The sequence below is a fragment of the Octodon degus genome, unplaced genomic scaffold (assembly GCF_000260255.1).
Source record: "Octodon degus isolate 3935 unplaced genomic scaffold, OctDeg1.0 scaffold00093, whole genome shotgun sequence".
In the NCBI taxonomy this organism is placed as follows: Eukaryota; Metazoa; Chordata; class Mammalia; order Rodentia; family Octodontidae; genus Octodon; species Octodon degus.
The window spans coordinates 628,730-644,898 of NW_004524669.1; the positions used below are offsets into that span (position 1 = coordinate 628,730).

At 44.5% G+C, this 16,169-nt stretch overlaps 2 protein-coding genes across 2 annotated transcripts in view; one reads left to right on the forward strand and one right to left on the reverse strand.

Annotated features, from left to right (window-relative positions):
• Wwtr1 (WW domain containing transcription regulator 1) overlaps window positions 1-4,885 on the forward strand; it is a 138,364-nt gene extending 133,479 nt beyond the window's left edge. Inside the window, exons 6-7 of the mRNA XM_004637777.2 lie at window positions 1,417-1,612; window positions 1,810-4,885. Of these exons, the coding sequence (XP_004637834.1) occupies window positions 1,417-1,601 (185 nt within the window). The 3' untranslated portion in view covers window positions 1,602-1,612; window positions 1,810-4,885. The remainder of the gene's footprint in view (window positions 1-1,416; window positions 1,613-1,809) is intronic.
• A 7,679-nt stretch (window positions 4,886-12,564) lies between these two features.
• The window catches only part of Tm4sf4 (transmembrane 4 L six family member 4), a 26,395-nt gene continuing 22,790 nt past the window's right edge, over window positions 12,565-16,169 (reverse strand). The window contains exon 5 of the mRNA XM_023722885.1: window positions 12,565-13,590. Within this exon, the coding sequence (XP_023578653.1) occupies window positions 13,573-13,590 (18 nt within the window). The 3' untranslated portion in view covers window positions 12,565-13,572. The remainder of the gene's footprint in view (window positions 13,591-16,169) is intronic.

Consider the following 16,169-nt stretch of genomic DNA (forward strand, 5'->3'; position numbering starts at 1 on the left):
CCCCCCGAAATTCCAGACTCTTAACTTTTTTCTTTCTCTTTTTTGGTCTTTTGGAGGCTGGGTCTTGCTTTATGCAGTTCAGGCTGGCCTTTTGTAGCCCAGGTTAGTCTCGAACCCACGAGTATCTCCCTGCCTCATTTTCCCGAGTGCTGGGCCCAGCAGACCCTTAGCTTTCTGGCATTTTCTCAACTGAGCACTCCAAAACACTGATTTTACTAGGATATACTTTCTGCCCAAATAGGATTAGATAATTACATGAGTTTAGGAAATAGTGGCTTGGACACAACACAATGAGTTTCTTTACTGCAAGGCTCAGGACTGTATATGTATAATACAGTATACAACCTGCTCACGTGCATTGTGCCTGGGGGCCGTGAGAAAAGTGAATTGCTGGGGAGGCAGCATGGAGGCCTGGGGAAGCAGAAGAAAGGCCTGGAGAGGCAGGAGAAGGGCCTGGGGAGGCAGGAGGGAGGCCTGAGGAGGCAGGAGGGAGGCCTGAGGAGGCAGGAGGGAGGCCTGAGGAGGCAGGAGGGAGGCCTGGGGAGGCAGCATGGAGGCCTGAGGAGGCAGGAGGGAGGCCTGGAGAGGCAGGAGAGGGGCCTGGGGAGGCAGAAGGAAGGCCTGGGGAGGCAGGAGGGAGGCCTGGGGAGGCAGGAGGGAGGCCTGGGGAGGCAGCAGGGAGGCCTGGAGAGGCAGGAGGGAGGCCTGGGGAGGCAGACAAAAGGCCTGAGGAGGCAGGAGGGAGGCCTGAGGAGACAGCAGGAAGGCCTGAGGAGGCAGGAAGGAGGCTTGCAAACCCCACTGGTTTTGTTGTTTTGTTGGTTGGTTTTTAGACAAGGTCTTGCTGTGCAGTTCGGGCTGGCCTTGAACTCACTATGTAGCTCAGGCTGGCCTTGAACTCAATCCTTTTGCCTCAGCCTCCCAAGTGCTGGAATTGCATGTGTGTACCACTACACCTTATAAGCCTGCTGTTTAAACAAAGTTTAAAGCCATCAGTGAAAATACCATGGTTAAAAGAAACTTCACACTACTCTCTATGCATCTGAAGAATGATGTGGTAAAGGGGAAACTTAACAGTTGAACTCCCAGAGCAGAGTTCTGCAAGGTGCTCAATATAGGTGAGTGCTCTCTCCTGTCAGAAGAGCTCCTCAAGCTTCCATGATGGGGAAGTATGGGCGTGTGGTCTGGCCTTCGCATTTTGCGTGCTCCTTTGTTATTCTCTGCACTTTTATATTCTGGGTCCTGTCTTCCACAAACTGTTTTACATTCCTCCAGCGTCTCAGCACCTCTTACAAGCGAGGATCATCAATGTGAGGTGTGAAGACATGAAGGTGTTATTATAGTAACGTTTGAACTGTCCCTCTGGGAAAGACTTACAAGAAAGAGTTTAAATGGTTTTCTCTCATTCTGCTCTAGGAGAAAATGCAGGTCAGACGCCTATAAACATCAACCACCAGCAGACCCGCTTCCCTGATTTCCTTGACTGTCTTCCGGGAACAAACGTTGACCTAGGAACTTTGGAATCTGAAGATCTGATCCCCCTCTTCAATGATGTAGAGTCTGCTCTGAGCAAAAGCGAGTCCTTTCAGACCTGGCTGTAGTCGCTGCTGTTGTGAGTGGGAAGCAGCCGTGACCTGACGTTCCCTGGGCCTGGGGGAAGGTGGTGGAGCGGAGGAGGTCTGCAGGCGCTGCTTCCTGCCCCGGGATTCTCGCTCCCTCCTTTCCACGGGGCCGGTTTAGTCATTGCCTGGCTTTGATGGACAGGAACTTAAAAGTTACATATAAATGCTCTCTTTTCATTTTCTGCAGCCCCGCATTCCTGTGACAGATGATGCAGAAGTGTGTCTGCAGAATTGTGTCTGCAGAATTACTCTTTTCCCTCGGCTGCCCCTTGCTATGCTTTATGGACATTAGTTGACATTTATGCATCCATTTATTGTAAACCATAACAAGCTGACCACAGGTAGTAAATTCAAGCGGGCATCTTGGTCCAGGAAATGTACACAAAATTAGACCTGATTTACAGTTAAAAAACTGTGCTAATGACAGTAGTACCAAATGCTTTAAAACCTATTTACCGTGAGCTTTAAAAATCATTGTATGGATAGTAAAATTCTGCTGTATGGAATACAATGTATTTTGAATCCATGCTGGCTGTGATCGCTCTTCCTGCTCTGTATTTACAAAGGCACAGACAGTCCTATCATAGTTTACTTTTCATTGTGTTACTGAGTAGCATCTAGAGGGCTTCGTCTTCCAGCAGGACAGTAGCAGCAGCATTAGAGTTCCGACCTGGAGACCTTGTGAAAGAGACCAGTCTGTACTAATCATGAGCATTTATTAAACAACAAAAAAAAATTTATTGCAACATACATTTGTTAACAGTGCAACTTCGAATTTGGTGTTTATTTAGAGAACACTGCTGTTATAGCTGATGGCAAAGGGCAGCCATCTGTGTTTGAGAAATCAGAGCCAACTGTAGTGTTGGCCTTTTGAAACTCTTCTGAAGACCTGGGGGGTTCAACCTGATGGCACATACAGTAAGCTGTTGCTTTTCAAATTCTGAAGCCTTGTCAGTTTTGCTTTCAAGATTGCAAGTGTTTAAAATAAGCCTACCTATGCAACTGTTTGAAGGATGAAGCAAATCTCTAACCAACATGTAACCAAAGTGCCCTCTTAGGGGAGATGGTGGAGACATGTTTCTGAATGCAGTAAAATTGATTCCTAAGTATATCAGCCTAACCCTGTTTGCTGCAGTGGGTATAGAAAGGCCCGAGCTATGTATTCAATACCTCCTATATAATAACCAAAAACTTTATTAGCTTTTAAGGACTGAGAGAACATCATGTTCGCCTGGCACGCAGTCTACCTGCATTGCCAATGAAGTCCTCAACTGTTTAATATTTTGAATGACATTATTTATAACCTATGAATTTAACCTTTTTTTAAAAAAATTAATGATTCAGGTCTCTTGAGAGGAACCTTTCAATCCCCGTTGAGAGAGGGGGCTTTATTTGTTGGTGATCTTACATAAGATCATATGATCCTTTTCTAGCTATCAGACTATAGCATAGACTACACTTGGTCTTGTTGGACAGAAAGCAAGTGAAAGGGTCGGGGATGAAGCAGTGAAGTTACAGGATGTAGTGGAAGGGACAGTTGTTGGGAAAGGGATTTTAAGTAGAAGAGGAATAGAACCCCAGTAGCAAGTCAGGCAGGAGGTGTGAGAGGTGCCCTGAAAGGACAAAGCAACGATTTTCTACTACAACCTTCACTCCAGATGACTCTGTTGTAGAAGAAAAGAGGGCTTTGGCACACTTCACTTGGGAGAAGAGTGAAGGGCCGGGCTGCGGTCTCCTGTCCGTATTAACCAGTGGGCGGCCCGGGGCAGAGACCTGCTGCAGCCCCCGACGCTCGGATCTCTTCTTCCTCACGGACTGTGCTTTATGTTCCAATAATTCCTTTTGCTCTCTCAAGCACTCTGAGATGTTTATGTTGCTACTAAATTGAAAGGGAGCACTCTTTCTTTTTTTTTTTGTAATAAGAAAAAATTGCAAAAAGAGTTGTACATTCTAAGAAAAAAATAAGGGACCTAAGAAAACTCAGCAGTGTTACTGTATTTTAAAAAAATATTTTTATAGAGGCATTTTCAGGTTATTAAATGTAAGAGAAAGAGATAACCCTTCTTTTAAGTAGTTAAATCATTGATGATTTATATCACCAACTTTTAGAATTTTCTAGTAAGTTCATGGCATTAGAAAATTTTAGAATAATTTTTAGTGAAATTAGAACATTTATTAATGAATATAATAAATATTTTTCCAGAATAAAATATGGACCCTATTTGTTTACTAATAGATAAAGGGAGATATAATGTTTTGTTGTGTTTAAAGCCATAAAATATGGCTTTTGTTAAGGAACATTCAAGCCTGAACTCTAAAGTAAGAGCTTTTTTTTTATGTTTTGGTTTGGTTATTTTCATTGCTGGGAGGTGAACAACCTAGGACTCACACTAGGCCAGCGTTCTCCGGCTGAGCCACACCCCCTAGCCCTCCATGGCAATCTTTAAATGACTGTTTCCTATTATTGTAAGTGTTACACCCCTCAGAATTCATGACAAGGTGCTATTTATACTATATATCTTACTGTAAGACAACTGCCAGTCTTTAGTCCTAAATCAGTCAGCCCATTTTACCATCTCACCCCACAGCTTTGCTGTGTGAAAGGCATGTTTTAAAAAGTGAAGTTGAAAAAGGATTTCTGAGATCTTTTACTGAAGATTTTGTTTCTCCTAATGAAATACATTGTCTTGTTAACAAAATCTATCTGTAATTCTGTTACATCAAAGGACTGGTAGCCCTTGTGTCACCAAAGTATCCAGGGTGTGAAATGCCATTTCTTTCTCTGATGACGATGCATGAGGTGCAGTGCAGTGGCGGTGGCCCCACGGTGGCCCCACCTGGGCGAACGGCTGGGCGGGGCGGGGCGGGGCGGGGCAGGGCGGGTGGGCTGACAGGAGGGTCGCGCATGAACCGTGTGTGCTCATCCTGTAAGTAGAAAGTAACTTCTCAAAGTACAATTTGTATTTTTTAAAAAGACTGTTTTAAAAGGAAATTGCAATTCATTGAATTGGGAAAAATGGGTGATTGACAGAGACCGTTTCCCTAACACTACATCATTTCTTGTGCTAGTACTTTAACTTTTTAAAGAATTTACTTCTATATTTTGTAATATGACATATGCGTGTTTATTTCTAATTTCGAATGTTGTGCGTACAGAAGGTATGCGATCCAATCAGCCAGATCAAACCATTTCACCTAGAGTTTGGTACTGGTTTTTAGTTTTCTGATTCTGTATAAGAAAAATAAATGCAATTGAATTTCCACCAGGAGCCGCCGTCCTCTAATTATTTGTGTATGTTGTTCTTCTTCTTCTTTTTTTTTTTTTTTTTTTTTTTTTTAGGGAAGGGTCTACAGGATGTTCAGGGTCTCACAGGATCTCACACTAGATTGGACTCCTAGTGATCCGCTTGTTTACAGCCTCTCAAGAACTGGGATTACAGGAGCAGTGTGCCACCACGCCCAGTCTCAATTGCAGTCTCAGTGTGCCCCAGGGGCGGGGCGGCATAGCAGGCCCAGGGATTGAACTCCCAGCCCCTGCGCCTGCTTGCAGGCACTTCAATCCGCTGAGCTATTTGGCCAGCCCTGTGTATGTTCTTCTGGCTGAGGGATTGGGTGGAATAAGAGAGAGGTTTATGTAACCCTCCTGGCAGACAATGAAAGAAAGAACGTTCTGTAGGCAAATGTCTTTTTCGCATGGCTGGCCTTAAACATGCTCAATGTCCGCAGAATTCTGGTTTCTACTTTATTTGAAGTAGTCCACTGAGATTTTAAAAGAAACATATTTTTAAACCCACCACCCTGCTGACATCCTGACAGATACTGTTGTAGGCAGCTGAGTGAGATAGAGGGGCTGGGCCCTCCGGGAGGCAGTGTGGAAGAGGAGACACCATGCAGCTGTGGGAGGGACCTGAAGACAAGGTGAAACAAAGGCACCTCCATGCTCCCACGGGGTGGACCTGAGGGACTGGTACTCTAAATAGGTATCAGTCACCTTCAAACCCAACCCCCTAAAGGAAAAGCCGCTGTTCTGTCCACTCAGTGACACACTTCCCCATTCGATCCTGATTTAATCAGTTTTACCTGAGAGATTGTATTTGTCATCTTAGTGGTGGACCATAGTTCTGTCCCACCTCATACCCATCTTGCAAGTTCCCATGTGTCCCACCATAGACCTACCTCACCTCGTAGTTTTGCTCTATAAAACTCCTAGAAAAGGAAGGTCCTCGGCACCCCACTCAGGTCCCCTCTCTGGAACAGAACCTTTCTTTCGCTCAATAAATACATTCTGCTCTTAGTCTCTGTTTTTCCTAAAATCCATTCTTTGATTTTATTTCTTTTTGGCCGTACCAGAGATGGAACTTGGGACCTTGAGCTTGCCAGGCAGGCACTTGTGCTGCTGAGCTCTCTCCCTGACCCTGAGGCATCTTTTAAAAATTATATTTCATCATCACTTTTAAGGAAGTAAGTGCTCATTGTTGAAAATGCCAAGTACCAACATGTATAAAGTAAAAAAGTTAAAGTTCTGTATCTCCTAAATACCAGACTTAAAGAGAACTATGGCAGATTTTTCCCCCTGTAAATTATAAGTTTAAACTAAGAAGCAGTTACACATGCTGTCTGGACTCTATATTTGTTGAGTGTTCACTAAGAGCTAGGAGCTGCACAAGCACTTGATAAATATGGTCTAACATTCTATACTGTAAATACAGTCATTTTAATAATATTAATGTACTCACTTTACAGATAAGAACATTGAGGAACAGCAATGTTAACTTTGCACAGGGTCAGCAACAGGTATATCCAGGGTCTGTGAAGCTCTCCATGCCAGGGGATACAGTTACATACTTTATTTATATGTTTTTGGTGTCAGGAATCTAACTCGGGACCTCACACTTACCAGGCAGGTGCTGTACCACTGATATCTGCGGCCCTATTTCATTATTTTAAATAGCAAATAACATTCCCTGTATGCATGTCACCTATTACTAGTTTTCCGTTTTTTCCTCTACAAATAATGTTAAGTGAAGTCTGCTTTTGTGTAGCTATAGCTGGGAAAGAGGTTCCTAGCAGAGAAGCCACTGCATCAAATGATGTGTGATTTTAAATTTTGATGAGTTCTATCGAGTATTTTCCCCCAATATGATTTGAACCAGTTTATGTTTCCAACAACACTGTAGGCAAATGCCCTCTTTGCTGCCAGCCTGTGGGTAGATGCAGCTTACCTTTCAGGCTTTGCAGCTGTAACAGGTGGACAGCAGCTGACTTCTGGAGGCTGTGTCGTGGTTTCATCGAATATGGCCGTAGATGTCCGGCGTGGAAGGTGACGTCGCATGCTCTGCACTTGGTGCTGGGAGGTGGGGCTAGGTGGAAACGCAGGGCATGACCTGGGAAGCCTTCTCTTTCCCCGCCCCTCCCTTCTGTCTGCTTCCAGCCCACTGCCCTGGGAGCAGCTTGTCCTCCTCTGTGGCCCTCTGCCAGCCCATTTCTACCAACAAGCCACACTGGGTGTGGTGGTATGTGTCTGTGTTCCCAGTGCTCTGGGAAGCTGAGGCAGGAGGATCATGAATGCAAGCCCAGCCTGGGTGATTGAGTGAGACATTTTGAAATAAAAGGGCTGGAGATGTAGCATGGAGAGAAGGCCTTCAGTTCAGTCCCCAGTACTCCCACTGTGACAAATAACCAGAGAGAGGAGGGGAGAGAAGTGGGGAGAAGAGGCAAAAAGCATGGGCCAAGAGAAACCTCATTTCCTTTAATTTGCAGGTGTGTTGTCCAGCAACAAAGTGGAAACAAAGCTTTTGTAAAGTGCTTTTGCTTTTCTGTCACCCTGGTGCCTGTTTTCTCTCTCTGTGCCATAGCTTTTGTTGGCACGATCTTGCCCAGTCACAGCTTCCTGTCATCTTCAGTAAATGTTCCTTCCACTTGCTACTGAGTGTACACTTGCACTGGATCTGCTCATTCGGTGACAACAAAAGCATGATTAGATTCTAATCTGACTTTCATTTTGGGGGATTCAGGATCTCTAGGAATTGAATGAACTCTTTCTCTCCAGGGCAAGGAAAAATTACTCATCTGATCATAGATACCACTTTGGAAGGCCAAAACCTTCTGAAGTCCTCAAAGCCTGGACTCAGGGCCAGCAACATTGACAGAGAACTTTCTAGAAATACTCAAAGCCTGCACAACAGAAACTTGGCGATAGGAACCAGCACTATTTTAGCAAGTAATCCAGGACTCAAGTATGAGGACATTTCAGAGCAGTTTGAAAACCTCCTTGCAAAAGAGTTGAGCTGGCTCAGCAGTGCAGAACTTGCCTGGCAAACACAAGGTCCAGAGTTCGATTCCTGATCCTCCTTCCCCCGCAAAGTCAAACAGAGCAACAGAAGTAGCAATAAAACAATCCTGCTTCCTGGGCTTCACTCTGAGATGCATGTCTTTGGAGGTGGGGCCTGGACTGGACACTGGATTTGCTGTGGTGACAGAGAGCTGACCAAAGTCTGATGGCCCATCTGTGGCTTCTGGGTGGGAGACCATGCTCCTCCAAGGAGCCAAGCTCTGTAGGCCTGGGTTTAATGGCTAGGGTGCTTCTGACAACTCCAAGCTGGAGCAGCACCACTCGGGAGAGGGATTTGGCAACAGCCTAGCTTGCTGCTCTCCTTTTCCAGGAGGGAACTGAGGCCCTCTACACAGTGGAGATACTTTTCCAAGGCTCTGATCAGAAAATGTTGTGGTCAGCTCTCAGCTCTTCCTTCCGGAAGTGCCCCAAACAGAGCAAAATGCAGACTCTCAGAGGAAACCTACAAGGCCTGAAACAGATTTTAAAGTAACCACATCCAACAATTCAGCTGCAGGGCACTGGGCTCAGCTCCCAGGGACAGTCCCCTGTGGCCCAGCGTCTCCCCTGCCTGGTGGTCGTTTTCATGGAGCTCAGGTTATTGAGCCCTTTTGAGAATAACCTTAGTCTTCTCCAGGTATCCTAAGCTTAACGTCAGCTCTGATAATCGTGGCTCAATATTTCACACGTCAGTGTTCAAATAAGGGTGATAACAGTGAAGCTACTCCTGAGGGTGTAACTGTCCAACGCTTTTTATGCGTGTGAACAGCGGCATCTGCACCAGGGTAAGTGCTCGGCAGTGCCAGCTCTGGTCAGGTAGCAAAGGGGCCAGGTGACTGGGAAGACGAGCAGGAAAGTGTTTCCTGCAGGGTGGAGAGCTGAGGCCTGCCTTTCCATTGCAGCCCTAAGGGCTCTAGAAATTGGCCTTTGCATTCCAACCTTTTGCACAGGGAGAGATAAGGCCACTCTGTAGGACTGGACAGGAAGTGAAGAGCCTAGGAGTTAGCAGGCAGTGGGAGAGGGTGCTGGGTGGCACCTTACCACAAGTGTTCTGAACGAGTGTAGAAAAATTCCGACTTTGATTATATTCTAATTGATAAAATAATTGACTAACTTAGATATCAATGAACTAATGATCACTATAAATTATAACATCTTAAAAGGCAGCATACTGTCGTTATCTTGACTTCTATACAAAGACTTCACATTAACGTTACGAAGCAGCTGTTGTGCACACTTTTAGAATCAATGCTGTGTGTGGCACAGTGGCTAAAGGCTGATGCCCTAATTACCCACCCTTCATAACCTGCATTTCTCATAAAAGTTATTTATGTCAAAAAAAAAAAAACAGAAAAAGACTTTTTCGAGGTAAGAACTACCTGTGTCACTAAGATGCCCAGGCTGGGCTTGAATTTACAGTCTTCCTGCTCCAGCCTCCCACAGCACTGGGATTACGGGTGTACCTTTCCTGACTGGCTTTTCTTGTAGAGTGAGAAGTATGCAGACCCTGGTAGGAATGGGAAGTCGGAAAAGCAAGAGTGATGGTCAGTGAGATTGGGCCTGACAAGAAGGTGTTTGTTTCCCCGTGGTCACCCTGCTGTTCTGATTAGCAGGTAAGAAGGTGGCCGCTGCTTGCTCAGGTTTGCTGGTAAGCAGAGTTCAGGGCTGAGGGAACAGGGAAGCCTGACTAAAGTTAGGTCAAGACTAGTGACTTGGCCACTCTCCTTGATGCTGGGACAAAAATACCTGACACCCACAGTCCATGGTTGTCTGGTGGGCAGAGGCCAATGCAGGAAGGGCATCATGGGAGCTGAGAGCAGGGCACAGCTGCCCCGCCCACGGCAGCCAGGAAGCAGAGGGAAGGGAAGAGCCAGCAAGGGACATAGAGCCTTTCAGCTCTCACCTGGTGACCTAACTCTTCTAAAAGGAGCCCACCTCCTACCAACACATCCTCCCCAAGGGAGGAATCCACTGCTGAGCTCAGTGCCCCATGCTCTGGTCACCTCCAGTGTCTCACCTGAGAACACACTAGGATTTAGGGGACATTCCAGGTCTAAACCATAACAACCAGGAGGCAGAGATTGTGAGCCCTTGGTCAGTTTTGCAGATGGAGCAAAATTTTCTGTGTATATCCCTCACTAAGGTTTGGCATTATTTTTGTTAACTGCTTGATCCCAAATGCTTGAAGGTAGCCTTTTCTTGTTTTGAGTAGAACGATTTATTCATATCTGCAAAACAACAGTAACACTCCAATTCATAAAAGAAGTGAGCACTGCTGAGGCCATTCTGCAGCCTGAGGAGTTCTCATCCAAGGGGAAGGAAGGCGGAGAATCTGACAGACGGTGGGCAGCCACTCCAACACATGCAGGGCGTGATGCAAGGGTGGGACAGGGCTGACAATGGTATAGAGGTTGAAAACCCTGATCTAGCTTAAGGAACAAAATATGCCCACGTGCAAGAAATCCCAAGCCCCTCCTCTGCACCGTTGGTGTGGTGGGTTGGGAATGTCAGTTTTGCTTCTCTGAATTGCAGATCTGTCCATCCCACCTCCTTAGGGGCAGTGCAGAATGTTCTTCTGCTCTCTGCGGAGCAAGGGATGTGGCAGTGTCTCTGAGCATACTCTCCTTGGGGGACACAGGACCACAGCCACTGTCACCTTCCCCAGGTGCACCCTCAGCAGGGTGCCAGGCAGTGCATCTGCAGCTACAGGACACCGGGCTTGACCTCTGCAGGACACCCACATCATCGAGGTCAGAGGCACCAAGAACTGAGAGTTTTAGGCCATCGCCATGGCTCCAGCCCATGCTTGCAGGCTCAACTTGGTCTTGCTTTTCTCTCACCCAAGTGTGATCGCCTGGCTGCCTGCCTGCCCATGATTCCAGTCTCCAGCGTGAGACACAAAGAGGACAACTTTACCGAGCCTGCTTGACGAGTTCCAACAGCAAACCAACTGAAGCCAAGACCCAAGCAAGTGTGTGTATAAACCACTGGTTTGCTGGCCGGCTGAGCTCTGACCAGTATGCTGGGTAACAGTCAAGGTCAGCCCAGGAATGCTCCTAACACAAGACAGAGTAACTTTGCAGAGGAGCAACAATCCCTCCCTGGCACCTGTGTCGGTGGTCCTCTGTGGCTCCTGGGTCTAGACCTGCCTACTCTTTTTCTTTTCTCCTTTTGTTTTCCCTTTCTCACTCCCTCCCTGCCGGCCCACTTTCCTGGTGTACTGTCCTACCCCACCTTGCAGACGGTTAGCCTCCGCAGATGTCCAGTCTTGAACCCTCCTGTGTCTCAGGGCTTGTGTGCCAAGACAGTTATTCCATGGCTCCAAGACAAACTTGATTTTGCTTTGTTTTGTGAAAACCAGCCAGAGTTTTCACTCAGCTGCTACCACCTAGATGTTGTAGGCTGAAGGTGATGCCTGTCGTGGGTCACCCTCCGTGCCGAGGCAGACACTGGGTTCAAGCAGTGGGAGGAAGAGCCACATGGCCTCTGCTTACTTAACTACATCTGGCCTGTAACTCTGTGTGCATGCCTGATATATTTGGGTTAAACATAAATGTCTTTATTTTATTTATTTATTTTTGCATTTCAGGGAAGGGTCTACGGGGTGTTCACGGTCTCACTATTAGATCGGACTAATAGTGATCTGCCTGTTTATAGCCTCCCAGGAGCTGGGATTACAGGCACGGCGTGCCACCATGTCCAGTCTACGCACCTCAGGGATCAAACCCTGACCTGTGCTCCTGCTTGCAGGCGCTTTAATCCACTAAGCTATAAATGTGTTTCTTACCTTTCCCTTTGTCACTGCAAATAGCTCAGGTCCATCAGCCCATTATGTATACATAGCTAAAGAATACTTTCAAATAATACTTTAGATTTTACTTTTTCTTCTCTTCCTCCATTCAAGCAACCAACAGGCCCTGTGCTCACAGGCCCATCAGATTTCTAAGACAGAGGGAAATCCCAAGAAGGACCTACATTAAAGAGGGCTGCGATTGGCATTCAGAGTCAGAATGCTGCAGCAAACATCATTTTAGCACGTTGACTCATGGCCAACACGCTGGGACTGCTCCAGCCGCATCTTTAATTTGTCATAGAAACATGAACTTTCCATTTGTATTTTCTGCTCATCTTTGAAGTCTTATGACTTATTTCAGAGCCAGGGATGCTACCTCAGACAGGGGGGATTCGGGGCCCCTGATCACAGAACAGATGATTGGCTGTGATGCGCTGGCACTGGGGAACAGAGCTGAGTTAGAGTTGAATTGGGTTCTGTCCCTGCCTCGGACTACACTGTAACCCAAAGCACAGTGAAGCTGGTCAGACTCTCAATGAACACACAGCCAGCCTCCTCAAGAAAGAAGCTTTTGGAGAGCTGACACCACCGTGTGTGTGTGTGTGTGTGTGTGTGTGTGTGTGTGTGTGTGTACCTTTTGCCACCAAGATCTTAAAGGCCTGTTTACTTGGCTGTCTTCCTTCTGCTTGTTAAATTTCAGGTCCTGGGAGGGACCTCTTACCACAGAGTTCATATCTTAGTATTACAATGAGAATAAACTCACAGCGCACACTCCTTTTGTCTCCAGTGCCTACACCATTGAGCCAAGCACACAGTAGGTGATTGTTAATGCTTTATTGCAGCCTGCCAGCGTGACATGCAAATCCCTCCAAGACCCTCCTCACTGTTCATTAGGTCAAGTTCACGGTACTGCAATTCTGTTTCATTCTTGGGTGACTTGAAGATTCTCGGGATGATTGTCTTGTAACAGCTCCCTAAATCTGAGGGACTAAGACTGGGAAAATTATTTTCCCAGGACCCTTGAGCTGGAGTCAGTTCAGAATCCAAATCAATACAGTGGGTTTGACTTCATTTCGATTTCAGACACATAAAACATAGAAGTAATATTACTTATTATCTAAATCCTGGAAAATAGGCAGCAAAAGTGTTACCCAAATTAGCTTTTGAAAAACATTCTTGTTTGATCAAACAAAGCATTTGTAAAAAGACTGCAAAGATCCTTCGATCTTCTGCTCCTTGGTTTCCTTCAGAGACACTCAATCTTTACTATATTACCACTGAATTTAAAATTTAATTTAATGTACATGAGGGAATACTAGCACAAGGCTACTCAGGAGTAGTAACTCATATTAGCTAAAAAGCTTTACATAAAAATCATTTATGATACATTAATTTTTTTTCTACAAATCGGGAAAATATTAGTTTCTTATTTTCAATGCATTTTCCTCCTTTGACTTAAGAAAAGCTTCCAAAGATATAAACATCTTTATATACAAAGAAGCAGGATGGTAGGACATGGGACTTCATAATTTTAACACTTTTAGGGGAAAAAAACATAGTGGAAAATTGACTTCGAATCTGTTCTTCAATTCTACAAAGCAGCTAATTTAAGAAACTTATAAATCAAAAATGTAATCTGCTTTTTATTTGAAAATAAGAAGATTCTAACTTGGGCAAAGCTGGTTGTAGGGAGAGGGGAGCACTCTGCCCTCCCTAAGCTTTGCCGGTGGGGACCAGATGGGAATTAACGATTGAAGCAGGGAAACTGAGGCTAATCCGGATGTCTTCCCACAGGTTGTAGATTTAGAGCTGCTCACTGTAAAGGTTTAAACTGTGCCTTCTCCCTAGAGAATAGAGAAAGAAAAAAAAAAAACAAATGAATAAATGAATGATGATGTCATTTCTTTAATTCTTTCTCCTGCCCTCCCTCCACATTGCCCCTCTTGTTCTGGCTACTCCTGCCCCTTTACTGATAACCTACTGAATGTTTTCTGCACTTTCTTGACTTTCTTTCAATCTGTCTTTGAGTCTTTGGTTATAAGAATGGGAATTGCATTTTATTTTGCATTATCTACTTATCATTAAAAATAATTTTGGTTAGGCCCACAGACAGGAGTGCTGTGCTAAAAGCCACAACAAAAACAGTACATAGAGAACCAGTATTTGACCCCAGAAGCCCAAGCCCACTCCTCTCCTAGAAGCTGGGCTGCCTTCCCGATTTTCTTACTAATAATCAGCAGTACTCACTGAGCCTCATAAGTGCTGAAGAGGGTACAGTTATCACCCACTCAGCAATGCAGGAGCTGAACGTTAATACCCAGTTCACTTCTGACTTGTCTAGGGCCTCATAGCTGGCCATCCAATCAGGCACCAGCTTGGGCTGAGGGTGGTCTTGCTAAATCCCTGCTGCTTGAATGGATGAAAACTGACCTGTATACCTCCTCTGTAAGTTAGGTAAGAGACAGCTCTACTCAGATAGCTGACACCTTGAGAAGTTACTCAGCTGTCTTGGACACTTGACAGGTAAATTTTAGGGCTCGGCTTGGAGTCCTTGCCCATTTCCTTCTAGGGTAGAAGTGCTGGCAGTTGGGTGAGAGGTCAGCTGCCCACAAGTAAGGAATCCTAATCAGACTGGATTGTTAAAACTGCAGTTTTGTGGACTGCAATACTTAGTGGTAAACTATTATTCTGCCTACAAATTATTTTCCAAGAGTTCAGAAAGGCAGAAAGTGCTTGTGCTCAAACACAAATAATGTGTGAATGTAGGTAAAAGTTCCCGGATGTGCACGTTTCCATCCCTTCGATTTTATGTAGATTTGAAGTTTTTAATATCAAATGTTGCGGTAGGTGAAGGGAACAAGGAGGAGGAAGAGAAAGAGGAGAGGAACAGGATGAAGAAGAAGAAAAAGGAGGAAGAAGAAGGAGGAGGAGAATTCTGGTGGTGAATGCTCACCATCTATAATTCTCTGTTGCCCATGTGCAGTCTTTCAACCATAGAGTGGTTCAGCCACTAGGTTCCCCCCAAATATGTGGTTTGAAGAAGGGAAATGCACTTGAGAATCAGCACCCTTATATGTAGGTACATTTTAACTTTGACAGACAATTCTTAGATTTAGCAAATTACCACATCTATTCAAAAGGCAATCATTTTGTGTGAGTTTTTAATTTAATTTAATTTATTTTTATGGCCAGCTCAGCCCACCCTGGGGGTGGGACTGGTGCAGCGATTGAACTGCAGTCCCTGCACACTTGCCTAAGCTTGCCTAAGCAGGCACTTTAGACCGCTGAGCTATCTCCCTGGCCCGGCAATCACACTTTCAATCAATCGTGTGAAGAAATATTATTTACCACTCAGCTGAAACTGTGTTTAGCTGATTTAGCAAACATTAATTCATGTTGAAGGAATTACAAGATTTAAAGGTTCAATATTCTTTGCAGTACTGGGGGGGGGTCAAACTCAAGGTCTCACTAAGCTGGGCAAGTATTCTACTACTGAGCTATCTTCTCAGCTCTAAATGTTCAATATTCTTGATTACATCATAAAAATAATTTAGGTAGTTAGTAACTAGTAATCTTCCCCTACCTTGGATGATGTTTAAAGATAAAAAAGAATTAAAATAGGGTTGAAAATCTATAAAACAAAAATTTAACAGGCAGTGGAATTATATCTATATCTATATCTATCTATCTATCTATCTATATCTATATCTATATCTATATATCATTGCTGATTTGGGGGACTTATATAAACTTCTACATTTTAAAAGCAACATGTGGCTACTAGTAATGTTTCTGAATATTATGGTCTAAAGGGAAAAAAAGAATCTTCACAGGCAGAAACAACTACCATTTAACATTTTGATTGGATTTCCACTAGATTTTCTTTTTTCTATTCATAGTGTTCTGTTCTTCTGTAATTTTATCTTATATATAATGTTTACACTCTACTCTTCAAATAACACTCCCTCATAAACATTTTCAAAACAACTACAAGTTGGGGAAAATATTCTTCTAATATATGGAGAAAAACCCCAATAAAGACACTTTAGGACAGTGTGATGAACCTGTAGCACACATGCTGCAGCCAGCTATTTATTGTCATTGAAAGCACTAAAAGGTTCGCCATCCCCACTGTAAGGGGCTGTGCAAGAAGCCAGACAGGTAGGAGTGGAAAGATGGGAACTAGGTGCGTAGAGGCAAAGGTAGGAGGGACACTTTCCAATTAAGTATCTTGATATATTTCTATGCATGTATACACAGAATTGATGTTTCAGCTCTCTACATACATGGAAAGCCTAATAAAAACATAAAAAATTATTTGAGTCTCTTAAAGTACTGACATAAGTAGAGAGACCGCTGCACACCCAAATCTTCAGTTAAGGAACAGACATTCACTTAATTTTTTTTTTTTTTTTTTTTTTTT